The sequence below is a fragment of the Heloderma suspectum genome, chromosome 7 (assembly GCF_057233095.1).
Source record: "Heloderma suspectum isolate Gila_16-S chromosome 7, 16-S_ref, whole genome shotgun sequence".
Classification (NCBI taxonomy): domain Eukaryota; kingdom Metazoa; phylum Chordata; class Lepidosauria; order Squamata; family Helodermatidae; genus Heloderma; species Heloderma suspectum.
Genome location: NC_139464.1, coordinates 50658731 through 50680837, shown reverse-complemented (window position 1 = coordinate 50680837; position 22107 = coordinate 50658731). Strand labels below are relative to the sequence as shown.

At 41.2% G+C, this 22107-nt stretch overlaps 1 protein-coding gene across 4 annotated transcripts in view; it reads left to right on the top strand.

The window, feature by feature from the left end:
* The first annotated feature begins 2446 nt into the window (after window positions 1-2446).
* NR1H4 (nuclear receptor subfamily 1 group H member 4) overlaps window positions 2447-22107 on the top strand; it is a 53452-nt gene continuing 33791 nt past the window's right edge. Inside the window, exons 1-3 of one of the 4 annotated variants that reach the window (XM_084810155.1) lie at window positions 2447-2622; window positions 6040-6179; window positions 15462-15830. In XM_084810155.1, coding sequence (XP_084666281.1) covers window positions 6095-6179; window positions 15462-15830 — 454 coding nt within the window. In that variant the 5' untranslated portion in view covers window positions 2447-2622; window positions 6040-6094. Of the gene's footprint in view, window positions 2717-6039; window positions 6180-11291; window positions 11399-15461; window positions 15831-22107 lie in introns of those variants that run through there. The other 3 variants (XM_084810154.1, XM_084810156.1, XM_084810157.1) reach the window with 3 other exon arrangements.

Genomic DNA, 22107 nt, shown 5'->3' with positions numbered 1-22107 from the left:
TGCAGTCCACCCCCATGCTCCCCCAAATCTGCTTTGGAGAGTCTCCCAACCCTCCAAAGTAGAATTCGGGAGAGGGGATAAAGAGGGAAGGGAAACCTGTTCTGCTGATGGATGCTGTTCCATTGGCAGATGTATACCATGGGATACAACCCTGTGCGTTTACACTTCCCAATTAACAATGCATTGCCAGTTAAGAAAAGATGGGGAAATCTAGACCGAGAACTTGAGAAGAGCTTTTTAACTATGAGGTTGATGATAACACATTCTAAGATATAACACTTCCCTGGGTTTAGGATGCAAAGGAGTCAAGGAAATAATTACATGGTTGTATGGGTTTATCTCTGTTGTGTCTGGATTCAATAATAACCTCATAATAAACCAAAGACTTCATACAAGTAAAAATAAACAAACTCAAAAGCCTCCCACTGACTCAAATAGAGTTATTAGTGTGTTGAGATTTTAAACATATAGTAAATATCTGAAAATATACAGTGTAGAATTGGGGGAGAATTTTGTTTGGTCCAGATTTTTAAGTGAACCAACTTAATTTGCATGTCCTGTACTAATATATTGGTTGGAACACAGTTATCCATTTTACAATGCTGCTCTCAAGTAAAATATTGTGTATAAAAATGTGTATATTAGGGGACATTCCATAGAAAAATAAATATGTGTGTGTGTATGTATGTGTGTGTGTCTATTTAAGAAAAATTGTAGGCTAATGTGGACATTGGATAGAATGGGCTTAAGGCTGAATACAGGCAAAACTGACATGAATTGCAACCAGATGAATTTGATTATCCCTAATTCACAGTGAATGTATTGCTCACCATAGCTCAGTGGTAGAGCACCTGCTTTGTATGCAGAAGTCCCAAGTTCAGTTTCTGGCATCTCCAGGTAATATCCTGCCTGAAACCCTGGCATCAGTCAGTGTAGACAACAGCGTGCTAGACTGATAAATTGTCTCACTTGGTATAAGGCAGCTTTCTGTGTTCTTCCCCACTAATGGAGCTACTACTATGTCCATAATCTGGTCAAAACTAAACAGATTTGCTAACACAAAGTAAACCCTTTATTGGAATGCCTTAAGTTGTTTTTTAAAGAGTTAAATTTGAGAAATTAACCATGCTTTGAGCAAATCAAACGCAATAGGAAATAAAGTGCTCTTAACTGAAAGTATTTCTCAGGTCTGCTGGCTTCAGATACTAGCTTCTTGCACACCTTGCTACAATCGTAGAGGATGAAGTAGCTTGATTATTCTCTTTTCCTATTGGTATTTTAAGGGAGCAATCCTATGGCCGCTAGTCAGCAGCTAGACAGCCATAGGATATCTGGTTTTCCGGGAACTGACCTTGGAGACCAGGCAGTGCAGAACAGCCCTGTGCTCCGCCCTCACAAGAGGAGCGTGGAGTGGCCAAACAAGGCGTTCTGCGGGGTGTTCCAGGGTGGGGAGGGCGGAAATGCTAGTACGACACATCCTATATGTCATCCGGCAGCCTCCTTCCCTGCTCCCCCCACCCACAGCTAGATAGCCGAAATCATCTGTCTAGCCACAAATACAGGGCAGGAGAAGCACGGAGGGAATGATCACCTCCATGCTTCTCCTGCCCTGCATTGGATTAGTGGTCGCTTCCGAGTTCGGACTGCACCCTAAGAAATTTTGTCTGTGATGCAGACATGATGACCTATAAATATGATGTGGCTCTTTCTGAAGGTGGTCAACGGATTTATAGAAACCTCACATGACCCAGTCAGCTGACCTACAGAAGTATCATGTTGGTAAGAGGTATGGCTACGACAGGATACGAAACATAAAAGCAGGAGTGGGGATTCCTGTGTAAAAACTGTCCTGGGCCAGGTATGAGTTCCAGCCCCAGCTGCTGGTTTGTGTGTTGTCTGGCTATGAGGAAGATGCCACCGTACTAGGCTTTCAGCTGGTGGCCCTTGGCTACGTAGCTCTCCAAAGAGGTAAGCAAAGAGATTTCCAGGCCAACATTCAGAATATCAAGCTATTTGCTAGATAAATATGAGCACTAAGTGACAATTATTATTATTAATTCTAATGGGTCCAGTGTTAAGCCTCAATGTTCAGCAAAATCACTGTAATGATAAATTATGTAAGTCTTCTGGAGGTTAAGGGTTAAGGCGCTTGCTGTTAAATAGGTGCTCTTCTTTTTCAGTACACAGAATGCCACTTGGTATTGGACTCATGCAAGCAATGCCAGCAAGCTTTTGATTGTCTCATTCATGAGGCACAAGAGTGGGTACTTGACAATATGCTTTTTAATTGCTACTCTATAAGAATCTTGAATAGATTACAATAAGAAGCATCTCCTGTTCAGAAGTTTTGCTCTGTTTAGCTTTTATAAAGTTCCAGTACTCCAAGTCTGTTTAGATAGTACAGCCAAGAAATTGTTAATGAGTAATCTTTGTCCACTATGGCGCTGAGCCAATGAAGGATTAAGCCTAAAGCCAGCATGTTATCACTGAAGGCTTCTGCAAAAGTAGGAAAAGCAAAACAAAAATGTTCTTGTTATAAAGTCATTAGGATTTTGAACCGAATGCAGAACTACAGATTCACAGAAGGAGTATCTACTAGAATACTGCAGGAAGACACTGAGCGTAAGTAAGTTACTATTTAGTGGATATGGTTGGGAGAACGCTGCATTAGAGTACAAGGTTTCTCTGAAATATTGTTCCATTCATCATGCCACAGGTATTCGACTAGTGCAGGAATTTAAGTGTGCAATTTAATCAAGAGCTACAAGAGTAAATTATGTAGAGGCTACGTTTCTAAAATGTGGTGTCTCATAATAAGTAATCTCTTGAGTAGCAGGACTTTGGTGGGGATACATGCACTAAGGCAAATAAAAGGTAATTACTGGTTTAGCATGTCATTATCTGGAATGTGTTTTTTGTGATTTCTGTGGAGAGTACCTGCAGCAGAATTGAGGTATGTTACCCCTACCCCACTCCCCACCGATGATCAGAATACAGCATTGTTAAATTGTGATTAAATAATGGTTACGTTGACAATTAATGGTTTACAAATCCTAAAATCTCTTAACTGGCTTGCTGTAATTACTTTCCCCATTACAGTTAATGACAACACGCATCTAGGTGCATGTTTCATCTGTCTGTCTGTCTGTCTGTCTGTCTGTCTACTGCAGCTAGCAAAATGTGCTGTTTTAACAAGTTATGAATGAATACTTCATTATTAATATTATTGTGGTTCCTAAATGTCCCAGGCCAGAATCTGATGTCACTGGCAATATATACCTAGCAGCAAGTGCCTGGAGGAAAAAGAAAGAAACAAGTTGTCCAAACTTTTAGTATTAAATTAACTGGCAAAGCTGGAATGAATTTCTACCACACGCATGTTAAAAAAAAAACTATTAGGGAGCAATCCTATGTCTCCTAGAGTGTGTCTGGGGGGACATAGGATTGTTCTGTTTCTGGGCTCCAAGGTCGGAAACAGGGCTCCAACCTCAGAGCCCAGAAACCGCGCTCCCCTGCCCCTCCCCCTCATAGTCAGTGAAGTTCAGGCTATGTCTCCAGCTTAGAAACCAAGTGTGGAGATGGGAAAAGGGGGCGTTCCCAGGAGCAGAGAGGGGAGGAGATAGTATGTATGTATGTAGTGGCCATACAATATTTTATATGACTGCCCCAGCCTCCCCCCCTCCGAAGTGCCACTGCTAGATGGGCAAAATTGCCTATCTAGCAGAAATGCAGGGCAGCTGGAGTGTGGAAGTGAAAATTGCCTCTGCACTCCAGTTGCCCTGCACTGGATACTTGGCAGCCTCTTCTTAGGATTGCGCCCATAACAATGAAACAACGACTCCAATGAAAATTAGACTTGAATAGAATTGGGTATGCCGTCACCTGATTGAAATGTGTTTACCAGTTCTTTAAGCTATTATTTTAATAGGAAATGTAAAGCTTGGATTTAAAATATTGTTATTATTTTACTTTCTCCCAAAGATCTTCCACAGTATTGTGTCTAGTGAATCTCCAGGCAAGCATTGATCCCAGCAGCAATCACACTGGTCTGACAATTGGATTGCCCCATTCCTATTAAGCATTGGTGTGTAGTTGACATCTATCTAACAAAGGGACAGGTTGAATAGGGTGTGTAAACAGCCTAAGAATGCCAATATTTTTGCAACTTTATTATCTAATTTCCCATGGAATTTTATTTTACTCTGAAATGAAGTTGAAATTAGAGGCAACAACAAAAGAACACATATAACAATACAACAAGATCACGTAGGCATTGGACAGGAAATTGGAGACAGGAAGTTAAGTTGGTACATCTAAACCATATTAATAGACAATTATGGGATCATGCTTCTCAAAAGTTTAATCTGACCTTTTTCATATTTTTTTCTAGCTTTAAGAGGCGCCACTGGAATGTAGTAAATGTCAAACATATTTGAAGGATGACAAGTTTTGAATAAATTGTTTATTTTATGTGTGCATGGATATCTTCAACTATATTTTAATTAGGGAGCCTGGAGTTACATTAAGAACAAAACAGATAATCCTGGAGAATGACCCATTCATGGAAATCAAAACCACAAAACCAATGATCAAATTAGACACAAATTAGCTCAATCTGGCAAAAACAAACAAACATAACCCCAACCCCAGTATGGTGTAGTGGTTAGAGTTAGAGTGTTGAACTGGGACAGGGAAGACCGAAGTTTAAGTCCCAATCAGCCATGAAGCTCAGTGGGTGACCTTGGGCCAGTCACTGATTCTCACTGAGGGACTTTGAGCCAATCATTGACTCTCAGCCTAACCTAACTCACAGGATTGTTGTGAGGATAAAATGGAGAGCAAGATCATCAATGCCACATTGGGCTCCTTGGAGGAAAAGGTGGGATATAAATGTAACAAATGGACAAACAAACAAACAAATGGTATTACCCAAGGGATCATTTGATAATGTGTACATTGAATGGATTTGATCCAGTTTACATTAGTGATGATGTTTATGCCCATTTAAACTAATGGTACAAGTTATTCATGGCTAAATTAAATCTCACTGATTTCAGTGGTACTAAAGCATGACTGACTTAAGTGCAACCTATGCCTGTTTACATGGATTCACTTGGGGCTTACTCTCAAACAAGTATGCATAGAATTGCAGCCTTAGTCTGGGTCAAACCCTATGGATTTACACAGTAAACATATAGCAAAGTAGCTGCTTAACACATCATGAGAATGGGTGACCTCTTGAAGTGGTTTGCAGAGCAATTGCCAACACTCCTTGACACCACCCAATTGATTTTATGAGTATTTATTTTTCCCATTTACCCCACCTTTTCAGTGTGCTGAATGTAATTACATGATCTAAACTCTGCCTAGAGTTTTAATACATGAGGCATTTATTATACACTCATCATTCCCTACTCAGGGTTGTTTATGGGTTCTTTAGACAAAGTGTGACCCTCCAGATTCATTTCGGTTTTTGAAGAGCACTTTCTGCAAGGTTTTTCAGAGCAGGGAAAATGCGGTATTATTTGTGAAAGTGAAAGATAATACTTTTTCCACTTGTGGATTTGTGCTATTCCATCATACTGCAGGGCCACCTAGAGGTTATGCAGTGGAAAAGCGGGAGGAAATGCTCTTTGTGTAGTGCTCAATTCTGCAATGAAACCAAAAGTAGATAGAAGAGATTAACAACCTCATGTAGAAAAGCCCTCAGTGTCAGACAATGTCCTGATTCAGACACTCCCAATATTGTCCACATTATCCTCACATAGTACTTCTGTGGATGCAGGCACTTGGAAAAAAGAATGCTTGATCTGGTGCAACCATGTTGACAGGTGTGCTTTCCGGTAGTAGTTTACACAAGTGTGCCCATTTTAAAAAGGCTGTTCTGCTCACATGAATCAAAACTAGGAAGCAGTGCTTCTTAACATGGGGATGCTGCACATGGAAGGTTCTACGGAACTGGGAGAGGCCCTACAACATGAGTACTGTTGCAGGCAGACATACTAATGTCTTTATTTTTACTTGTCTTTGTCGTTTTAGATTCCCATCAAAATCCGGCTTCACTTGTTGCAGCTGTTATTGTATTAAAGTGTCTATGGCATCGGAGATGAACCTAGTAGGACATTCCCAGCTACCTTCCGCGGATGGATTTTCTCTTTTGGAAGGTCCTCATTTATTTGGTAAATCAGAACTAGAAGCAAAATAACTCAGTCTTTAGCATGGAAATAAATACTGACATTTTCCTAGTAAATTCCTGGAAGCTGTTTGCTATTTCTAGAAAACGCTCAGGCTTTGTTGATCTCCACAATTAATTTGTTTTATGTTATAATTTTCACTTTGTGATAGCATTCTAAGTGGCATAATAAAAGCAAAATGTAAAAGCAAGTGAAGAGCTCTCGCTCAGTCACAGAGCATGGGCTTTGCAAGGCAAAAGGTCTCAATTTCAGCCCCTGGCATCTCTATGTAGGAATGCGAACGACTCCCATCTGAAATCTGTGAGTGTAGACAATATAGAGATAGGTGGATCAGTGTTCTCACTCAGTATAAAGCAGCTCCAATTGTTATTAATAAACAAATCTGGCAGTTGAAACCAAAAGGGAACCAACTCACTCATACGTTTAAGACATCCAGAAGGGTAACTGTATCCCACAAGCAGACATCCAATTTATACAACAGGGCTCCCCCTTCCTGTCCTCCCCCATGCCCTGCCAGTTCTGCTCTGGAGGGTTCTCCAACCCTCCAAAGCAGATTTTGGGGATGCACAGTGGGCTGTGGGAGGGAGGGAGAATCCATTCTGCCTACTGTATCTGCTCTGTGGACCGACAGACACCATTAGATTTCACCCTGTGTCTATTGCAAGAAAAATGACAAAGGTTCTTGTAGCATGATGCATTTGATGAGTGGACTCTAGTCCATGAAAGTTCATGCCATAATAAACATGTTAGCCATTAAGGTGCTAGAAGACTCTTGATTCTATGTTGCATAAACATAGAAGAAATGCAACTGGAAGAATCCAAAGATGTTTCATTAAATGCCCGAGGATGTCTTTCCCCCAGCTCCGAAATACTACAGGGATGGATTTAATTGGCTCCCTTTCAGTAATTAAATCCCAGAGCACTGGGATTATTACCATAAAAGCCTTACACCAGGTTCTTGCCAGTCCATTGTCTTGTGGTAAAGATTTTAAGCGGGACTCCCTCATTATCAGCATATAATGGTGGGGGAGATGGCAAGTGGAGAGGCACTCCTACATTCTGGTTATACATCCCAGCATGCTCCTCATGTTTAGCCCTTGTGCACAGATAATGTCACTAAAGATGGTCCAATGTGCAGTGAAATTCTGTAAGGCTCTAGTTGTTCAGAACTTTATAGCCCTTATATGTTGCTTAGATGACTACCGAAGACCAGTATTAAGCTTCAAGATGTGGATTACTCTGTCAGGAGCTGCATTGTGCACTAGCTGCAGTTTCATAACGTTTTCAACAGTTCAACAGTTGCAAAAATTTTCTTGCATTTAGACCATGATTAATGTTACAAATACATAAATGATAATTGATAGGTCCAAAGAAACAAAACAAAACAAAAAAGAGACAGCAGGCTCTGTCAGATGCAGGTAGTGGAGATAATGTAGATCGCCATATCTACATAGTATGCAAATCATAATAAAACATCCAGATGGGGACAAGGCATCCGTTATAGATGCTCCATACCAGTTATAGGTGTTACTTGAATCTCTCTCTCTCTCTCTCTCTCTCTCTCTCTCAATATCCCTGGCTTTGTACTGACAATTGTTTGCTCACTTGTCTTTGGATTTTTTTTTCATCTACTTGCTTTTATTCAGTGCTAAATTGTAGCTGAGCACTGCATACACTGAGGATCAATTCACACAGGCAAAAACTAGCCTGTTTCTTCATGCAGATCTGTCCCTGTGTATGGAACCTATGATATACACTGGTAATTTCTGCAATTTTGGCTGCACATTTTGGGCTATTATTTGGAAATACTTCATATTCTTAAATTTAAGAAGGCAAATCAAGATGAGCCACAGGAAACAGATCTCATAAATCCATCCTTTCAAACTCCTTTCCACTACTCTCATAGGAAGGTCTTGCAATGTCTCCCCCCTCCCACATAGCTGTATTTAAAGGCAGTATGTAATTGAATAGTTCCCTACAAACCCTGTGGCAACACTGAGATATTAATGAGCAGCTGCTGGATTTTATAATAACACGTATTGCTAAATTTATGCATTCTTTTTCTGTTTTCTTTTAATTTCAGAAACAGTGTTGTTCAGTGAAACAAGTATTATTTAACAAAACAGAAGGCTTTTTGTTTTTAAAGGAGCAATAAAAGTATACTATAATATTAATTTTATAATACAATATTACTTGAGGTCCCTCTCTCAATGTCTCCTTAGACTCTCATGCTGTCTCCTTTATCCTTCTTTTCAGCTCATGTTCTTTCTGTGCCTCATGGCTGATTGCCTCATACCGCTCCTGTTCAGGGCCCTCTCATCTTGCAGCTTGTGAGATGTCAGACCCTTTGACCTCTCTCCCCTTCCAGCTCTTCTGCCTTTAGGCCCTGTTCCCACCCCCTCACCCCACAGAAAACTTCCTTAAGAAAACCTGCATTATGTGTCTTTCTGCCAAATGACATGTTATGTTTGAGATTCACAACTGGTTCTCCCAGTGTATTTTTCTTCTCCCAAAAGATGCCACAGAGAGAGAAGACAAATGTAATGATCTGGACTGGAGCCATGATGTGGGAAGAAAGGGGGTTCAACCCTTTAGCCCTGTGGCTAAACTGTACCCATATTGTGCCTGTAAAATTTCCCTTCTATGGCTAATAGGGCAATTTGAATGGCTGCCCTCCACCCTGCCACCCTCAGCTGCTCTCATGTGCATTTCCCACATAATACATTGTTTGACCTGTCACTGCCCTGCCACCCTCAACAGTCAGCATATCAGGACATCGCATCAACTTAGTCAGTAGATTGTAACAGGTCGGGTGTATGCAGGCAACCAGTTTTTAGTCTATGTATGATTTTCTGAGGTAACCTATAGAATAGTTATTGTTCAGCTTCTCTGTAGTGCCATTTATTTAGAACTCTTCAATTTCTAAAAGATGCTGCTTTTATTCTATTTTTTATCATGCATCTGCAACTGCAACAGAAATCCAGCAAAGGAGAGCCGGCCCTATCATGAGGTAGGGTGAAGCAGTTATCTCAGGCAGCAGAGTTTGGGTGTCATTAAAAGGCAGCCAATGGTCAATGGTAATTTATGTCATTTATTACGATCTATTTAATTGTGTGTGTGTGTGTGTGTGTGTGTGTGGGTATGGGTATGGGGAATCAGGAATTTTCCACTTCATCTATCTTGAGCAGGTCTGAGCAAGGACATGGGAAACATTGCTACACCATACGGCCAGACACGGCAAATGGCCAGATGCTGCCTTCCATATGAAACAGAATGAGGCCATGTAATCAAAGCTTCTCTGTACTTACTCACTTTCCTTAACTGAATCAGAGCTGCAGGCTTAGCAGCTCTTATATTGGGCAAAATCAGTTTTCATCAGTGTGAACAGTATGCAAGAAGTGTACTATATTTGGACAACCTGTGAAAACTAACACACTCTTGGCTCTACAGAGAGGGATTGGAAAGATTGGATCATTTCGTTAGCCGTGTTAAGAGAGAGACAGAGAGACAGAGAGAGAGAGAAGAAATTTCTCAAAGGTCAAAATTATTAAACAACAAGATCATGAGTTATCTAACTGTTTGGTATCAAGCTGCATGTGGCAGAATATTAAACATCTGGCTGTTTTCATAGCACAGATAATAAACAGGCCAAAAAGGGAGTTCAAGATCAAAGGAATGCAAATGAACCACATTTAAATGAAGCTAAATATTGAACATAAAATAACCTGACAGAAAAGAGGTAAACAGAATGTAGTCCCTTCCCCCTATTAATGAGAAATGCATAACAGAATGAATGAACAGGGATATGAAGAGCAAGATCGTTTCATGGAAACCTGTTACAAACATGAAAATCAACTGTAGGCACAGCCTTTAATTTCAGCAACTGGATCATGGTTTTTCCAGGGTGTAAGAGCATGATACACAAAAGTGTCCTGCTCTACAGCTGAGCCCTGACAAACATCAAAAAGTTGAATGCTGCATGGTTCAGTGGGCTTTGTCCATCTACTGCTAGGACTCTCTCCTCCCCCAGGTATTGCTGCCATGGCCAGTCTCTCTCCTCCTTTCCCCCTCAGACACTGCCACTGGGGCATTCAGTCACTCCCCACCCTCCCATGTTCTTACCTACCAGCCAGTGCTTTTGGATAGGACCCAATCCACCACTTGCCTTCCATTTGCAGCAAGCAGCCACCATCTAAGATGCCCCAGCCCACTGTGCCCCAGGGCAGATGAAAGCTAAGTGGCAGATCAGATGTCATCCAAAAGCACTGGCCACCAGATAAGCATATGGGGGGTGGGAAGTGCATGACTGGCCACCACAGTGGCAGCAGAACTTCACTGGGCTGTGGCACCATGTCAAGGGCCAGCATTGGTGTGAGGCACCGGGCTCCACTTGGTACATGGTGGCTCAGGAAATGGCCCCCTGAGCCTAGCCCTAGCAATACCTCTGCCTACAAACATTTTTGAATAAAGTGATTTACAGTCTCAGCAGTGGCAGGAGGTACTTCCACATATAGATCTTCCATGTTAGAACCAAGGAATCATCCTGTGCCTGATTTCTACTTGGATTCTGGCTATCTTGGCTTTGGCATTGTGGCAAAGAGCAATTCCTCCCTGGAAGCACCCAAATCCAGTAGCAGAGCAGGTAATGATGTCAAGAAGTCAGGGCTATTCCTGCCATGCAGTTGTTCTTACAGGCAAGTGAGGATACAACAGTTGGCGGAGTTGCCTTCCCTCCCTCATCAGTGTCCAGCTGTCCTGGCCTCAGTGGGAGAGCAAAGAATTTATTTAGGCTTACCACTGCAGATTACAGGATGCTGGACTTTTGGTGTGTTTCAGTAAGACAGGTATTTCTCAATGTAATATAAAATACATTATTTGCAATAAATAGCACTGTAAATAATCCTCAACAGTTTTCTTGGGTGCTCCCTCTGAGAGCAAATTATCTAGATTTTAACCCATTGTACTGAGGATTGTACATGTCTTTTCTCAGACATTTTTCAAATGGACTCCTCCTAATGAAATTAATCAGTAAACTGTATAACCTCTGGCCTAGTGTTTCCTTGGCTGCTCTTAGAGGAAGCTTTATTTTTTGCTTGTGAGTAAGGTAAATGGGATGTTAAGAAAGCAGGAGAGAGCGGCACCATAAAGGCACTGGTTTTCTGGAAATATCTTGTAAATGGTCAGATTGACACCCTCTAAAAAAGGTAAGATATTTTCCCAGCTCACTTCTGGTTTGTGGTTCTAAATACTAGGTAAGATTATTTCAGCTGTTCAGAAACCTGTATCTATAAATGGATGCTTATGACTTGAGACATCCAATATTGTTATTTATAACAAACTGATTTCTTTATGCTGTGTGATGCAGCTTGCCAGCACAGTCCCTTATGGTTTGGTCTGTTAAGCATTTTCCTTCCCCTACACAGTAATTTCTAGTATGGTTATTTTGGTTCCTCTTGCTGTGGTAAACTATTATGAATGAGGTGTTACCTGCTGTGATACAGGATAAGAGTGAGCTGACCACTTTAGTGTGGTCTCCTTAAATAAAAAATAAACACTGGAATATCCATGCTGCTGATGTGTGCTAAAAACATAAAGCAAGAATGCATACCTAGAATGTCTTAGTAGTTAGGCAAAACTAATCTGTGTTACGCAATCCTGAATATGCATAAGAAGTACATTGCAGGATCAGACCAAAGTCCACCTAGCCCAGCATTCCTTTAACAAATACCAGCAACTAGCAGCATTTGCTTGTGCTTCCGAAACTGGCCAATTCCTCCCTTGTGGGCCAAGGTCTACCTTTGTCTATCCCTTCTATAGAGCATTCTTTGCTTGTCATGGGAATGATCAAAGTGAAGACCCAGGAATTTGGAATATAATATTACCAGATAGGGGGAGCCAGTGCCTCAAAAAATGGAAGATGCTACAAGCTCTACCTACCCTGATAAACCACTCCCACCACATATTCCCTCAGCTCCACCCAACCAAACTTTCTCCTCACTGCTCTGCCCCAAGAAAAGTGATTTGTCCAAGACCACAACCTGAGTAAGAGTCAGAGGTGAGATTTGAGCTCCCAAACATAATTTCCTCAAATTATTTGCTCTTCATTTTTGGGGAAACGTTTATATCCCACATTGCTCTCCAGCAGGATTTCCAAGATGGCTAATACTATTAAGGGTGCAATCCTATGGGGATAGGCGGCCGCCTCCGAACTCGGAGGTGACCACCTATCCAATGCAGGGCAGGAGAAGCATGGAGGGAATCGTCCCCTCTGTGCTTCGGCCGCCCTGCATTTGCATCTAGACCGCCTATTTTGGCTGTGTAGCCATGGGAAGGCGGAGCAGGGGAGGCAGCTGCCAGACAACACATAGGATGTGTTGTACCAGCATTTCTGCCTTCCCCACCATGGAACATCCCCGGCCCCATTTTCACTGCTCCGTGCTTCTCTTCCGAGCGTGGAGCATGGGGCTGTTCTGAGCTGCCTTTGAGGCAGCATGGGGTGGGGGGGAGTCAGTTCTCCGGGAACCGGCCTTGGAGTGCAAGTTCCTAGGTTGGTTCCTGGAAACCAACATATCCTATGGCCGTCTGGCCGCTGACTAACGGTAATAGGATTGCCCCCTAAAACAACAATTAAAGCAAATTAAAATGTATATATTTTTTATTTTTTTATTTTTGTTATAAGCTGCCCTGAGAACTTGGTTCTAGGACAGCATATCAATACATGCAAATAAGTAAAAAAATATATCATCTAATAAGCAATAACAGTAATCAGAGTAGAGCAAAACAGAAAAAAACAGTAATCACTACCAACAAGAGCAAATTATCATCCCTGACCTAACATTTGCAATAAAACCAGAGTATGCTATGCTCTGAATTCCTCATCCCATCTTTGCAGAAACAAAAGGAAAAACCAACTCAGGGCACCTCACAAAAGAATGTCACATTGCATCTTCACAAAAAGGATGGGCACCCTCCCATTTAGCCTGTCAAGGCTTTTTTAGTGTTCCAACTAAACAGTCAAAAAGCCTCGAGGGGCTTTTGAGTGTTTGGTTAAAACTATAAAAGTCTTCTGTAGCACCCACTGCTGCTCCAGTTGCTTCCTCCTGCACCCAATTACTTACCTTGAGGTAGGGAGAGCTGGGAAATGGTGGTGGTGGGTGATTTTCTCTGCTGGGTCAGATTGGTTAGTGACCTTTGTTAGCAAAAGTGGCTGAGGAAGGCAGATTGTATCCAGAAAGTGAAGGGCTGGCAAGCTTTACTGAGTCATAAACAGATAGTCCCCTGGCTAAGCATCCGGAAGTATAAAACAGCAGAGCAAATCAGGTCAGGCTTCTAACAGAATAAAACCACTACTATTACAAAACATAATGCACATGCTAGCCATTTTATTCATCAGAAAACTAGGCTAAAAAGGAAACTTATTTGGCTTCATCTGGCTGGTAGGCAACATTGCCCCCTCCTTGTGACTCCTGTTCACACCCAAGGCTCTTTTATGCATTCAGAGCTCTTAATTAGCTCTGCGTCCTGAATGACTTATCACTGAACCTACTAACTTTTTTAAAACCCCAAGAATAAATGAACTGGTTGCCTGCACCTTTATTTAGTGTAGTCCCCTGCCATCACTACTCCAACAGGTTTTTGTATGCTTCTATCATTTGGATGCGGGGAGCGGTTTGCCTTTCCATGAAGCATGCAGCTTGGCTCACTTACTGAACTATCTTGTTTAATTAAACTATTCCTTCAGTCACAAAAGGACATTTTTACACAGTTTTATGTCTTAGTGAGAAAGTGTGTATGTATGTGCGTGTGAGAGAGCGAGGGAGTAAGAAAAAGAATGTTTTATGTGAATGTGAAGGGTCTTGTCTTAGGAATCCAGCTTTGGCTAGATTAACTTAAATACTTTCAAATCCTCCAGGTTCTATAATAAAAAGCAGAGGATATTTGACTCAGGAATTCCCACATCAAGCCAATAATATTGATTTAATATTTATTTTATTTTGTTTTCTTTGTTACAATGTGATATTAGATAAAGCATGCCCATGCTAAAATATTCACTGTCTCAAAATGTTATATTTTAGATGCAAATTTTCATTCTATAAATATGTAAATAGACACAAGCATAACAATAAGATTAAAGGCACAAAGTATCTCCTTCTCAACCTGGTTCATCTCTTGTTGAAATAGAGGTTTGGTATAGTTCTGTTGTGTTGGCCCTGGCAATACAAACTTTAACACATCCTGGGTATATCATTAATTAATTAATTAAAATACCTCTATACTGCTTAATATATTAAAATCCCTAAGCAGTTCATATTAAATGAATGCTATAACAGCCCAGATAACATAATGATATAACAGCCCAGATAACATAATAAATAATTTTTAAATTTTTAAAACATTGCAATACTATAACAATAACAACAGGGTAGTAACAGAGGTACAGGATGTAAAAGCAGAAGAAAAAGTAACAAAACTGCTCAGAAGATTAAATTTGTTAAACTAAGGGAGCAATCCTATGGCCGCTAGTCAGGAACTAGATAGCCGTAGGATAGGTCAGTTCCCTGAGAATCGACCTTCCCCCCGTCCTGCGCTGACTTGCAGGCAGCTCGGAATGGCCCCGTGCTCTCTGCGCTCAGAAGAGGAGCACGGAGCAGCGAAAGCAAGGCATTGTGGGGGGGCATTCTGGGGCAAAGAAGGTGGAAATGCCGGTACGACACATCCTATGTGTCGTCTGGCAGCCACCTCCCCTGCTCCACCTTCCTGCAGGTAGACATCCGAAATTGGCTGTCTAGCCGCAAATGCAGGGCGGCTGAAGTGCAGAGAGGATGATCCCCTTCACACTTCTCCTGCCCTGCATTGGATAGGTGGTAGCCTCCAAGTTCGGAGGCGACCGCCTATCCCCATAGGATTGTGCCCTAAAGGGACTACTTAAACCATTACAGATTTTAGAAATGCAGGAATGCTACCTGTCTAGCCGAAAAAGCAGGGCAGGAGAAGTGCAGAGGGAATGATCCCCTCCATGTTTCTCCTGCCCTGCTTTGGAAAGGTGGTTGACTCCGAGTTTGGAGGCGGCCACCTGTCTCAATAGGATTGTGCCCTAAATGACTGAAAGAAAAAGAAACAGAGAGATTCAACTCAGGATGACTGAATATCAGTACCCGTTGGGTGAGGGGAAGTAGAAAAATGACAATGCCCTTAGACTTGTATTTTTAGTGTGGGGAAGCTGTTTCAGTGAGAGATAATAGAATTGGATTTTGTGTTATTATCTAGGTGTATTTCCAGAACAAATGACTTCTCCAGTGCAAGATGTGGATGTGTCACCCTATTCACAATACAACACAGTACAGTACAACTTTTCCCCAGTGCAGCCTCCAATCTCTTCACCACCTTATTACTCCAACCTCAGCTTCTATCCTCAACAGCCTGAAGAATGGTACCCGCCTGTAATGTATGAACTCAGAAAAATGCCCTCTGATAACTTTTTCACAAAGGAGCCTGACCTAGGGGGCATGGCTGTAACCAAGAAGTCTCGGATGGGCTATTCCTCTGGAAGAATTAAAGGCGAGGAGCTGTGTGTTGTCTGTGGTGACAAAGCATCTGGATACCATTATAATGCCCTTACTTGTGAAGGTTGCAAAGGTAGGACAAATACATGATTGTTCTCTTTTCAATCACCTATTTATAAGGCAGATGGTCAAAGAGCCAGTGTAGTATATGGTTAGAGTATTGGACTTAGCCCAGGAGGTGACCTGTTTCAAATCCCTGCTCAGTCTGCTCTCAGCCTAACCTACCTCACAGAATTTGTGTTAGGATACAAGGGGAAGACCATGTACGGTATCATGAGCTCTGTGGAAGAAGTGTGTAATAAAGGTTTCCATTAAGAAATAAGTTCTCCCCATCATTTAGCTGTCCTTTTCTCTATGTTCACCAGTTCTACTATATCATTTTTGGTGTTTTGCATTACAAACAGAAATAATGCATATCTTTTTACAGTCAACCTTTCTTGGTAGATAAGGCACCAATTTGCAGAGCCAATTTTGTACTTCATAAAATAAAGTCAACAGTCAGAATAATTACTCTTCATAAATTGTCAACATTGGGAATTATTATTATTATTATTGAAACTATTATTGAAACTATTCCAGAATAGTCATATTGAAGTTAATGGTACTACTGTGAAGTAACTGGTTAAAGGAGCCCTCTCTAGTGGAAGACTCTCTACTTATAGGCTACCAGTCACAACAATGAAGCCCAATAAGATATTAATGGTGTCCTGTAATCCCCCTCCCCCCCGGTATTTTATCTGAGGGGCAAGAAGAAATGTTTTGGAACCAAGCAGTTTCACAATAGGGCTATCCAATCTAAATGTAAAGAAGTAAGGGATGTTTGGGAACTGTTAAATGAAGAATTGTTGACCTGGGATGTACGGTACATATAGATCTAGTTCACATGCAGTGACAACCTAGAGTATGGGTTGAGTATGGATTGAGTTATGTGCAAACCCAGAATTTTGGACTAACTATGGGTTATAAACCACAGAGAACCCTTGCTTTGTTGTTTGGTTTGTTGTTAGGTTGTGAACTTTGGGTTGTTTAAACCATGGGTTGTCGTTTCATGTGAACACAGAACTGTGGGTTGCTTATAGGCTGTTCACCAGGCTACAGAGGCGGTGGGTAACAGCAGTAAAAAAAAACCCACCTGCTATACATGCCAGTACTACAGTGCCGCAAAGACATGTGGGATAAAGGGAGGGAGTGGTCAAAGGAGGAGGGGACCAAACAACCCAGGACTTGAAAAAACAACCCATAGTTCACTCAGTCATCTGGCAGACAAATCAAGGGTTAACTCAGGATAAGGCAACAACCCATGGGTTAATTAAACTATGAGTTGTCTTTACGTGTGAACCAGGTCAAAATGCCCTAATAACATTGATATTTGAGAATAAAGGTGACTCATTCCTTAACACTGAGGATATTTTATAAACATACCTTTCAGCAGGATATTATTGCATATCTGAAATCTGTTGGCTCAATGAAATTTGCATTACTGAATTATTTCAGAAAGTCAGTTTTTCTACTAATTTTGTGTTTAACTTCTCATTTTAATAGAATACTAGAGAATATCTTATTCCATCCATAATATTAACAACTTGCTTATTGTCAATAACTATTTATTTATTACATTTCTATATCGCCCCATAGCCGAAGCTCTCTGGACAATAACAATGTCTGTATGCAGCTTCTTAGTATCAATGATGATTTTTTTTGCTAGAACATGGTCTTTTAAAAATCTGGGGTCATATCATCATTTTAGATATTTTTTAAGTAGAGAAATGTTTCTACAGGCAGTGAAAAAATTCAGCTTTAAACCTAACCTCTTCTTTTCCTTCCTTAATATGGAAATATACTAAATACCTAGGGAATTATGGAACAGAAAATAGGTGACTCTGAGTGAAAGCACTGAATAATTTGCATTTCAAAAGAGGCCTCTCTGTGTCAGTCAAATACATTTCAATGGAGACTGTACACAAGACTATTTAGATGCAACTTCAAATGGATGTAGCAAAGTGCCAGTTTTGTTGATAAAAGATGCAGTTTTATTATTCTGTAACAAAACTGTCATTGGCTACTTTAAATGAGAGGCTTGCCTGAGCCATAATTATAATTATAAAATTATAAAATTCAAATTATAATCTGAATTTGCATCTAAACTATGGAATTTCTGCACATGCACTGAATTGGTTGCTTTAACCCTTTCCCTACATTCTGTAGGAAGGCCACATGGAAACAAGCAATCACCAAGGGGTACATAATGTGGTGACACATGACTTCATTCCACATTCCACAATTACAAACTTCAGCTCCCAATATGCAGTTTGAGATTGTGCATGCAAAAAAAGCATTCCTAACCACTGGCCATGCTGGCAGGGGCTTCTGGGAGTAGAAGGCCAAAGCATCTGGAGATCTATCTTCTGCCCACCCCTGCCTTACAGGGTCTGTGGTCAAGTATAGTGTAATATTTTTCTGCACTGAGGTATTTCTGTACCTCAGGAATGCATCTCTTGCAAAAACAGGCAAGTTAGAAGCTCAGCAACTTTGTTCTTTTGAGACATTGCTACCAGCACTTTGTAACACAGCATATCCGAAGTATTGCCAAGTACTATTTAGCATTTACTTTCTTTGTATAAAATATGTACTCAAGGTGAGTTATCTACCACAAACACAATTGATATTTGGGGAGAATTTGTACCCTACTCAGTTTAAGTACTTGGTACAAAACTACCTCAGTTTGTTTTCAATACTTCTTGCAAACTGAAGTGACCCTGACAGGTATTAACTGCTTAAAATACCCTCATGACCATGGACGATAGAAGGGCTTTTATGTGTGCTCAGATACATTGTTCTCTCCCCCTCCCATTGCTTTTATCCTCACACCAACCCTTTGAGGTAAATAAGGCTGATAGTGACTGGCCCAAGGTCACCCAATGAGGTGGTTCAGCAGGGAGTGGAACCCTTGTCTCCCTGGACAAGTCCAAGTTTCTAGACCATTACATCAAGGGTGGACAGAAAGTAGATCTCCAGATATTTTAGACTTCAACTCCCAAAAGCCCGTTCTAGCATGGCCAGTGTTCAGGAATCCTGGGAGCTGAAGTCCAAAATCTGGAGATTTACTTTCTGACCACCCTTGCATTATATCACACTGATGCTCCAGTGGCTGAATTGCTGCTTATTCGCTGTGCTTCTTTTGAGTTACCTCAAAAGATGTTGACTACTTTAACAACTCTTGTTGTAGGGATGTACGAAAATCACTTACCTTTCGGGGATTATGCTGATGGTGCGGGGGGAGGCGTTCCGTCCCTCCCCCCAGAATCCTTGCTGGGGGGGGAAGCACTCCATTCCTCCCCCACCCCGGAATCCTGGCCGGCTGGCTGTGCTCCGCAGTGATTCTGCGGAGCCACCAGCTGGCTCCGCCAGCAGCCGGACATCCGGCCGCTGGCTAGCAGGGACGCAAATGGCGGCGGCCGTAGCCGCCGCCGTTTGCGTCCCTGCAGTCAGCCATGATATCTTTACGTAAATCTTTACGTAGCCTATCACGGCTGATTAAACAAAAAACAAAAAACGCGCGTACACAAATGGCGTACACCGCCGCCATTTGCGTTCCTTATTTTGACACCACTTAGTCTACATAAACATTTACGTAGACTAAGATGGCGAAAATAAGGGGAACGCAAATAGCGTAGCATCTACACTATTTGCGTTCCCCTTATTTTCGCCATCTTAGTCTACGTAAATGTTTACGTAGACTAAGACGTGCCAAAATAAGGAATGCAAATGGCGGCGCCCATGGGCGCTGCCATTTGCATACGCACGTTTTTTGTTTTTGTTTTTAATCAGCCGTGATAGGCTACGTAAACATTCCCGTAGCCTATCACGATGTTTTTTTAAAATTTAGCCGTGATAGGCTACGTAAATCTTTACATAGCCTATCACGTTTTTGTTTTTTTTTTAAACTTGGAAATGGCAGCGGTGGCAGCCGGTCGGAAGACTGGCCGCCGCCGCCGAACCGCCGCCGAACTGCTGCCAAACCGCCACTGAACCGCCGCCGCTGCTGCTGCCGCAGCCACCGCCACCGCCAGGAAGATCTGCCCCAGGTAAGTCCCATCCCGGGGGAGCGGGCTGTTCTGCCACCAATTTCGGGGTGCCGAATGCGCTGGCATTCGGCCTCCCCGAGATCCGTGGCGGAACTTTCGTACATCCCTATCTTGTTGAATGTACAAAAACATTGATTGTTTGAGGAGGTCAATCATTTCTTCAGGGAACAGGAAGCCAGTTCTGGTGGCAACTCTGCTAACTGACTGCTTGACCTACATTGGTACAAAGACATAAGCCTGATGTATCCTCAAGGAAGCCACTGTCCTCAGTTTCTTGTGAATTTAATGAGCCACAAATGCTGGTATCATATCTACTGAAGAAGGGTAAAACCATGATCCTGCTATCTGTGATGCAGCTTGATATGAAGGTAGAAGAAGAGCAGAAAAAGAAAGGCACATAGTATTCTGCACAATAATGCCACTCAAACTGGTGGCCAATGGAATTGTTCAGACTCTCACATTTGTGGGAATGGCCTACGGATGCTTCAGGAATTCAGTCTTTGCTAATTCTGGTATGAACTGACCTGATCTCCAAGGATGAATAGGTACATTCTGGTCTCCTAGACTAATGTGAAGATCAGAATGTAGTTACCTCTCAAATTCTCATATTTTGTACTTCAAATCTTGTGTGGTTCTTGGGTTTAAAAAAATCATAATGCATATAAAAATAGATATTTTGAGATAAAATATGTTTGGAAATGCATATTTTAAGAGAAAGTGTGTTTGGACATGTGTATTTTACAATTATGTTTAAAATATGTATTTTAAATAAGTCTTTAAATGCAAATGTTTGTGCAGATTTTAAAAATTGCATACTAATGCAGAAATGGGTTTGGAATATGACCAGATATTACCGGAAATAGGCAGATTTGTCCATTCCTACCATGAGTGAGTGTAGAGGGCACCAGGTTATTTTTATTGCACACTTCTGTTCCTCATACAAAAATCTTCTCAGGATAAAATTATTTCCTAATCATTCTTGTGAGATCTAATCAATCCCAAATTGAAAATCATGTTGGAGTATTAATCCAACTCAAGAAATGAATAGTTTTATCTAATTCATGGTAGAAGGCAAGAACTAAATTAATTTAAAAATGTATCTAAGCTTTACTAAAAGCACAGCTCTGTACTTGATATCCATCAGCTGAGGGGCTCTAAGATTTGGTGGAAGCCCCACAATACTGACGGAAGTTGAGATATGCTGCCAACATGTCAGATACATTAGTGGAATATATACACACACACTCACTATGCAGGCAGAACACTCCATTCCCAGCATAAGTTAAGTATAGGGTTGCTCAGCCCATTATATATTACTAGTAAAAAGGCAGTAATTTTGATGGTGTTCCTACAGAAATCCAGGACACCTAAAGGCAATCTTGCCCCCATCCTCTCCTTGTAGAATTGGTTAGTTTCACCTTTGCAGTCATATATTCCCTCACCTCTCTTTCAACATAGTGTAGTTTTTGATATGAATCTGGTTATCAGATCAGATTGAATTTCATTTTGAGTTCTGAATTATCCAAAGAGGTAGAGAAGGAGACCTTAGAATCAATCTGCTGCTGTAAGGTTGATTCAGGAGTAAAATCCTCTCCTCTAGAAACTCTGATCCAAGTTCAGCCTAGACCACTAACAGCACAATCCTAAGCATTTTTGCTCAGAAATAAGTCCCACTGTGTTCAGTAGGGCTTACTCCATAGTAATTGTGCATAGGATTGCAGACGAAGTACAGGAAATTAGATATCTATTGTGTTCCTTTGATTTACATCCCCCTAGAACTGCTAGAGATACCCAATTCTCTACCCCCTCCCTTTTATAGATATATTCCAGGTGTTTTAAGATTTTAACATATTTCTGATAGACATACACATGTCATAATCCAGACTACTAGGTACTTGAGCAACAATCTGCACATGGAGTTTATTGCCTATCTATCTATCTATCTATCTATCTATCTATCATCTATCTATTTAATGTTTATTTATTAATAACATTTATTTGCTTAAAAGCTTTCAATGCAGTGCACAACAATTGCACCATTACCCACAGAGGCCTGTTTGTCTCACACATGTGAAAAGGCTTTCACTTGTGTTGCCCCCAAATTATGGGATGTTCTCCTTCAAGAACTACAGTTGGCCTCTACTCTCTTGGCTTTTAGAAAGGATGTGAAGATGTGCCTTTCAATTTAGCCTTTAAAATATGTAGTTAAAATGTTTTAATATTTTCACTGTTTTTAATGTTCTTGGTTTTTTACTGTTTTAAATT